The following is an 8,659-nucleotide window of genomic DNA, read 5'->3' as shown; positions in this document are numbered from 1 at the left end:
TTTCAAGGCGCCGATAGAAGCCCTCTTCGCACAGCTCCGATCACCGGACAACGGAGGCATAGCGGCGGCGGTGTTTCAATCTTGGAACCCTAGCAGAGGAGGGGGGCTTCCCTTTATTTTTTCTTTTTTTCTTGCGTTCTGTAAAGAATGAAGCAGCAGAAAAATAAAGCAATTTTTTTAGTTTTTATTTTGATTGTGATACGGCGCCGTTTAAAGGGGGGAGATTTGGGCATGCTTTGCCCTGAATGGGTAATTTATGCATTTAGTCCCTCCGTTTTGCGCTGAAGCGCAATCCAACTTTCTATTTCTTTTAGATTTGGGCTGTGAATTTTGTTTTTTGTTTCAATCAGGTCCTTTGACCGTGTACAGGCCTTTGCGCTGAAACGCTGCGTCTTGGACTGGGGAATATTTCCCTGAGGGTCCTTCGAGACTTGAGCGCGCTTCATTTCAGCCCCTGCCCCTTTTGTTTGCGAATTTGGTCCCAAATTATTGGCCTGATTCCAATTCGATCCTCGGCCTTTTTAACTTCAAGTTTTTTTTTATTTTTATTTTATATAAATATACATATTTAAAACCAGTTTTATTTAATATTTTACTTAATGTTATATATGTATTTTTTTAAAAAAAATTTCAGATTTTGTCATATACATGTACATGCATGCTTCTTAATACGTACATATTTTTACAATCAATATATATACATACTTATATTTTTATATATGCTACAATCTATATGGTCTTTTTATTTTCATATATACATGTATATACACATTTTTTTATAATATACATACGCACATATTTTATGTTATAGATTTATACATACACGTGTTTTATATTTTATAACTCCTACATATGTATAAACATATATTCCTCTTTTGTGTATACTTTATAATCTAAAAAATAAGTATACCTATATACATTTTAAATGTACATATGAACATACTTACATTTTATTTTATAATACTTACAGATTTTTTTATTTAATATATATATATATATTTATATACATTTTATACTCTATAATTTATATGCATTTCTTATTTTCATAACTTAAAATTATACATGCATACATATTTTTACATAATTGTATTTATTTCATTTATTATCATTGTTATTTGGTGTTTATTTATTTATTTATTCATGTACACTTTTACTTTTCTAAAATGTTAGTTCTATTTATTTATTCGTTTGCGTTGTTTATGTAATCGCCTCGTCATTTCATTTTGCCTATTGTATTGTTGTTACTCACATTACTTTGCTTACCTTGTCGTATTCGTTATTGTTTTGTCATGCATTAACACCAAACATCAAAAGGAAAGTTTTTTCTAAATAAGGCAATATTTCGCGTTTGGAAAATCGAGGAAACGTGCCCTAACGTGTTGGGTTTCGACTTCTCGTTTGACCAAATAGCCAAATATTCTTTTTAAACTTTTAAAATAAGGCAATACTTCGCGTTTGGAAAATCGAGGAAACGTGCCCTAACGCGTTGGGTTTTGATTTCTCGTTCGACTAAATAGCCAAATATCCTCTTAAAACTTCAAAGTATGGTTTCATTAAACTATAAGGTGATCTTGGTTTCGATGGTTTAGAGTATCGTGTCCTAACGTGCTGGATGTGATATTCCTTCGGAACAAGAGAATCTTATATTTCAAATCACGTTATCAGAGTTTCTTTTAAGGACCGTATCTTTAAAACTCTTCAAATTTTTGATTTTCGACACTAGGACACTAAGTAATCAATTAGGTACCAATTTTGGGTGTATCGAGGGTGCTAATCCTTCCTCGTGCGTAACCGACTCCCGAACCCATCTTTTTGAATTTCGTAGACCAAAATCGTTGTTTTAATAAAAATTAAATCGTTTATTAAAAACAATCACTCTTCGAGGTGACCCGATCACACCTCATCGAAAAAAGATTGGTGGCGACTCCCGTTTTCGTTTTCGTTTTCAAAATTCAAGTCGACCCCGTTTTTATCAAAAAAAATAGTGTCAACACATAATATCAAGAATTATTTATAACTCTTCCTCAACTCATAAATAAGAAGATAATGCGTTTAAGCACACTTATACCAATCAACTTTTTTTCATCCATTTTAAATCGAAGAAACAGAGGTTAATAAACATGGGTGAATGGATGTTTATCTTAATTTTATTAATTTCCATAAAACAAGACTGAATCTTTTGTGTCTTAATTAAAACAAGAGTTAACATAATTAATAGTTCCACTTTAAGATTGTATGTGAAAAATAACTACTACTACCACCGCCACCATATATAGAATAAAATAATCAAATACATGTAGATTCTAGAATATGATTGCTTTTTTCTTTAAGGATATCTAGAAGCAAATATTAGATACCAGCTTGAATATATTTTCCCAAATCTATATTTAAGTAAAATGCAAGGTAGTTAGAGGTTGTGTAATAAAATAAACATAAAGTTACAAGTGATAATTAATTAGAGCTAGGGATATTCATCCCATTTGAGTCTCTATGGGAGCAGTTCAAACGTCCAATCTAAGGACAGCTCTTTGTTACATATGGGTATGTAAGTACTAAACTTTTTATTATATGCTACTTTAAAATAATGTTAAGATAAAGATAAAACTTTGTTAGTTACAATTCATTTTACAATATAAATTAAATTTAAGTTTAAACCAAATGTCAAAATCTAAATGTTATAGTACTACTGTTGAGCACATTGAACCATTTAGCTGTAAGAAAAATAGAAAACTGCCAAAGTCTTCTAAACACTCGAAAATCTCGCTAAATGATTGTTTTTTTAATTTTTTCGTGCCTAAGGTCCTTATGGTAGTTAGTATTTATAGTGATGGTTCCCTATCAACTATACATCTCATTATCACACATACAAAAGTGTAAAATATGAGCATGTGGAAGTGACCCCAGTAAACGTGGGAATGTGTGCCTTCCCACGAACCAGTTCCAACAATCTAAATTAGTTAGTTAGTTATAATAGATTATAAAGCTATAGATACATAGTTTTACAGATGACAGTCAATCCTGTTTATCATGAAAGAACTAAATACATAGAGAAAGATTGAACAAGACACAATATGTTTAAACAAAAGAACATATTGCTGACATTAATTCTACAGCAGCATGAGTATCTTAGCTCCAAGCTGAGAAAGAAAGACATTTTTCATCTGTTAATATAGGATAGAAGTTAACTAGTTAGTTTAATAAAGCTATAAATACATAGCTTGTGTAAATAAACATTATGCAAAATAGAATAAAGATGTATTTTTCAATGTTACAGCTTGAGGTTCATCAGTTTTAACAAAAATAATACTATGGGTTTATAGGTTTATAAATGATAGGATTAGACAGAGTAATTGCCCACACCATTTAGCAAAGCATGGCTCATACAGACCACCGAAAGAGACGAATAAAACATACCTAAAAACACCCATCCAATTAGCATAGCATACAAACTAGGACACCTCGAAGCAGGAAAAGCATATTAACACCACGTTAAGAACAAGTTCTCTGACAAAGAGTACTTATGCTCTCTCCCACACAAGAGCGTCAATGCTCTTCTAAGCATCCTCATTCATTGTACTCGACAAACTTCTATAAAGATCAGCACAAAATGTACAAGGATGAAATTTGATGTATTTATTTCTTTAAATCCGTATAATTTAATCAAAATTAAAGTTTTATATATACATTTGAATCACAGTCAAAGTTTCTTATGTATAATTGTACCAAAATAAAGCTCATGTACCAAGTTGCACACTGAATCAAAATTTATGTGTAATTTTGAGATTTATCTATTTTTTATAGAGACTTGGCTTTTACGCAAGGTATGCAATATATAAAAGGGCTAAGCCAACATTTAGCCCCTGAATTTGATCCTTGAAAAGGTTCTTTTCACATTTGTCCCTAAACTTGTTAATTTTTCTCAATTTTTTTCCTTATGAATGACGTGGCACAATATTTAAGTACCACGTCAATACGTCATCACATGGATCAAATTTTAGAAAAAAATATTATCAAATTTAGGATCAATGTAAAAAATAATTATTAAGTTTTAAGAAAAATTGAAAAAGAAAAAAATTGCCAAGTCCCTATTGGGTAAAACGCGGAATATGGAAGGCATGACATTGGTTTTTATTCCAACTACGTGGGCGGGTTGGTACGTAAAGTAGTGATATGGTCACTTTATTAGGAACAATGATATTTGTTCTTAGTGCAAGGTTCATGACCAGATCAGCGACCCTAAGTTTTCCAATTTTGAAATTTTTTTAAAAATAATTTTGTTATATATGTTTTTTATATAATGTTTAAAAATTATTCATGACTCTTCTCCATCTTATAAATAAGAGAATAATGTGATTCAGCGCATTCGAACCAATGCTCTCCAGCATTGACAACAATTCCCATGCCAATCAAATTAAGATCCAATCAAATCGATTTTATTTTTTTCAATTTTGTGTTATACATAAACAAGCATATACTATCTCCCATACAATAATCAAGATGTGTTTCAATGAATGATTTTAGTTTTCCTATTGATTTTAGCCAGGGTTTGGGATTTGTTTTCTTCATTTCTCAAGTGAAACATTAATGTATATACTTGGGATTTATTATTACTACTTCAAACTCAATAAAAGATATATATTTAATAGAAGAAAAATCGGTTTAGTCGGTTTGTAGTTTAATTCAATTAGATTGTATCAATTCACAGGTTTAATTTCTTGTTTCGGACTAATTATAATTAAATAATTTTAATTATTAAATAAAATAATAAATATTTTGATTTCTCAAGTTTTAATTAATTTTAATTATTATTAGATATAAATATGATTGTAATAATTTTTAATTGTTTATTAATTTTTAAATGTTAAATAACTTTTTTATTATATACAAGATTTAACCAAATGTCATTAATAGTATATTTTTTTATAAATCATTTCTAATCTATTGTCGTTAATAGTTATTTTCTATTCTCATCTCACTTCTACAATAGTATTTGAATCCAAACATACACCTCATGTTTTTTTTAATCCCATTCCTACAATAATCAATCTCACCGTCTCCGCTGTTTTTGACATCGCTGAAAGTAAACACACCGCCTTTCCAAAGAAAACCTTGATGTCTCTTAAGATTTTAGATTCGAGTCTCACCTCTAAATTTATTATATATATATACGACCGGCTACAAATGCAAATATAGAATCAAACCAGTATAAAATATATCAGATGAAAAACTAAACAAAATTCACACATAAAATTATACATAGTAAAACTTAAACCTCAATACTTGAATCCTAGTCATGTTAGACTTAACCAAAAATTTAAGAGATTATTGGTAATTAATTAATGAATTTATGTTGGTAGGGACGGTTTAAGTCGTCTATATTATTTTATTGAATCTCTTCCATTTGGAGAGACAAGGGTTCATCGAGTCGTTTGTCCCCAATTCTCAAAGACAGCTTGTCTTTTTGCATTACAAAATCTTTCCCATCACTTTCTCTCCTTATATAAGATACCCCCATCGATCTTTACACACCAACTCATCCATCCCTTCTTTGGTTTTCCCTTTGATTTTCCTTTGTCTCAGACATTCATTTTTTCCATGGAGAATTTGAGGATGATGAGGAACCAAACCAGAATGTCTCCTTCAAACTCATCACCATCATCATCCCTATCCATTCATAAAGATTCGCAAACAATAACAAAGCCAAAGATACGGATCATTCACATATTTGCACCAGAGATCATCAAGACTGACGCAGCAAACTTCAGAGAATTGGTGCAAAGACTCACTGGGAAACCACCTCAACAAAAGGGTTGCAAAAGGAAACCAAGAATCGGCGGAAAAGATGACAAGCCAATGGAGCTAAGAACTGGGTTTCTTGCAGGGATTGAAACAAGAGAAAGGGTTAAGGAAGAAGGAGGTGGTTTCTCAAGTGGTTTTGGAGATTTAGATGATTTTATTCAAGAGATGGGTGAATTCCCTTTGCTTCCTTTGGATGATTCTCATCACATGCATGGATTTGAAGAAGCTCAACTAATGGCATAAAAATTGATTCTGGGTCTTTTAATTTTGTAATTTTATGTTCCATCTTCCCTGATTTTGGTTTTGGTATGGGGTTTAGTTGTAGATTTTACTGAATTTTATGATTTTCTCATGCATCTCTTTCTCTCTTTCCCTGTAAATATAAGAGATTAACTTAATTTCATACTCTCCCTTTTTTTCTTTTTTTTTTTTGAACTTTCTTGATGCCTCATTTCAATTTGGATGTAATAGAATTAATCAACTGATCAAAACCTTTTCAGTTTTTGGAATATTGAATGGATTTTTTTTTTTTAATTTCACTTTCTTCTTACTTTGGGAAAAGAATAGCTGTTTGGCAGACCAAACATGAACTTGCAAAAAAGAAAAAAAAAATGTCTTACTTTTCTTGAAAGGCTCTCTTTAATTTTATAAAATTTCTACATAAATATAACAAATAAATTTATCCCTTCAAGTCACCTCCAACTAGTATGATGTTTTGTGCATATCTCATAAGCATCCCAAATTTGAGAAAAAACTATTGCTTTTGATTTTGATGGAAAACCATCTTTTAAAACGTTTAACTTCTATATGAATATTGGTCCATTATGTAATTTAATATATAAATTTTTATTCGGTGTAATTATACACATAAAACTTTAATGGTAGGTAAACGTAAAATGATGGTGTATTGATAACGATATTAATAATTTAGTGAATTGCAAGAAAATGACAAAACCATAACAGCAACACGACTTATGCAACTTGAACCCAGATCACATCTTAATCATTAAACATCCTGAACATCAAATCAATACACGGATTCGAATTTCAATTATTACTAAATTCCTGATAATTACTCAGCCAAATAAGTCAACTCGTTTTAATCATTTATCTGAAAAGTTTTGGTAGATAAAATTAAACATAAAAACGTGTTATGCTTTAAGAAAGACATGGATTTACAAATCATTAGGTTTTAAATAGTTGACTCGCTTTGTGAATAAAATATGTGTAAATGGGGTTGTATTTTAAAATTAATGTGTAATTTCCAGATAAGATGTTGCATTTTAAAAGGATTAAATTCATCTAATTTATTCTTCTTAATATTTTATAATTTTAATATATCTGATTAAATAGAACTCATGTGTAAACAATGAAGGTTAGTTTTTTTAGAATTGGGACTAAATTGACATAATATGTAAAAAATATTTAGAGCTAAATTTGTTATTATCCTTTCGTTAGCTATTTAACGGCTTGGTAACGAATATATAATCTCGAATAGTTGAGTGATCAAATTGTAAACTTTCATAGTTGGATTAGAAAACTCACCTTTTAAAATTAAAAGACTTAAATATCCATAATTTTCTTTTGTTATTGAAATTATATATCTACAGTATATATTAAGTATTTTACTAAATTGATAACACAAGTTAAACGGACACTAACTCGGTTGGATAATGAGAAAATACTCTTTACAAAATTAATTATATTATTTTGAGGTGATTTTATCATTTTATATCTTTTATATAGAAAATGCATGTATATAATAAGATTTAAACCTTTACCTCTATAATTTTTATCACTTAATGGTGTAAAAGCTCTCAAACTTTTTCAAAAAAAGTAATTAAGCCCCTGCTTTGTTTTTTTTTTTGCACTCATTTGGATACTTGAACTTTCAAAATGCATAAAAAATACCCTCAAACTTTTTGAAAAAAAGCAATTAAGCCCTCGCTTTTATTAAAATTATAAAACTTAAAATCAATAAAAGATATAAATATTATTAAAATTTAATAAAAATTCAAATATTAAAATTTATTAAAATTAGAAAAAATAAAATTGTAAAAAATAAAAGTTGCAAAATTTTATAAAAATCGTAAAAATTATAAAATATATAGAAATATAAAAATTATAAAATTTTATAAAGTCATAAGAAAATTATACAAAATGTAAAGAAATATAAATTTCATAAAAATTATAAAATTATACCAAAAGAAGTATTTTATAATTTTTCTATAACATTTAATGATTTTTATTTTTTATCATTTTGCCACATGTCACCTTATGTTGCGACACGTGATGACTTTAATTGAAAAACTAAGTTTTGTTAACTTTAATGATCAACAATTAAAGTTAATTGCATGTTATAATTTTTTTATAAATTTTATAAAATTTTACAATTTTTTTATTTTTTACGATTTTTATAAAATATTTTTTTGTAATTTTAATAAATTTTAATTTTATATTTTTATTAAAATTTAATCATTTTTCTAAAATTTATTATTTCTAATTTCTAATTTCTAATTTTTTTCTAATTTTTAACTAGAGCAAGGGCTTAATTGTTTTTTTGAAAAATTTTGAGAGTCTTTTTTATTCATTTTGAAAGTTCAAGTACCCAATTGAGTGAAAAAAAAAGGCTGGGGCTTAATTGCTTCTTTTTTTGAAGAAGTTTGAGGGTCTTTTTGATGTATTTTGAAAGTTCAAGTGCTAAATTAAGTGCAAAAAAAAAGAGGGGCTTAATTGCTTTTTTTTGAAAAAATTTGAGAACTTTTTACACCCTTAAACCAATTTTTATCATTTATTCTTTACTATTTAACCAAAGCCTTGTTTGTCATTTATATTTGTCACATAATTTTATTTTCACCCA

General features: G+C 28.5%; 1 protein-coding gene across 1 annotated transcript; it reads left to right on the top strand.

Annotated features, from left to right (window-relative positions):
• The first annotated feature begins 5,422 nt into the window (after window positions 1–5,422).
• LOC105787090 (VQ motif-containing protein 17) lies at window positions 5,423–6,219 on the top strand. Its single transcript, XM_012613537.2, has one exon. It carries the CDS (start codon window positions 5,596–5,598, stop codon window positions 6,040–6,042), a length of 447 nt encoding a protein of 148 aa, XP_012468991.2. The 5' UTR covers window positions 5,423–5,595; the 3' UTR covers window positions 6,043–6,219.
• The last annotated feature ends 2,440 nt before the right edge of the window (window positions 6,220–8,659 follow it).

The sequence above is a fragment of the Gossypium raimondii genome, chromosome 1, assembly GCF_025698545.1.
Source record: "Gossypium raimondii isolate GPD5lz chromosome 1, ASM2569854v1, whole genome shotgun sequence".
NCBI classification, from domain to species: domain Eukaryota; kingdom Viridiplantae; phylum Streptophyta; class Magnoliopsida; order Malvales; family Malvaceae; genus Gossypium; species Gossypium raimondii.
This window is presented reverse-complemented; position numbering and strand designations above follow the sequence as displayed.

Excerpts from the sequence above, each read along its gene's own strand:
- LOC105787090 (XM_012613537.2), top strand. The coding sequence starts at position 5,596 with ATGGAGAATTTGAGGATGATGAGGAACCAAACCAGAATGTCTCCTTCA.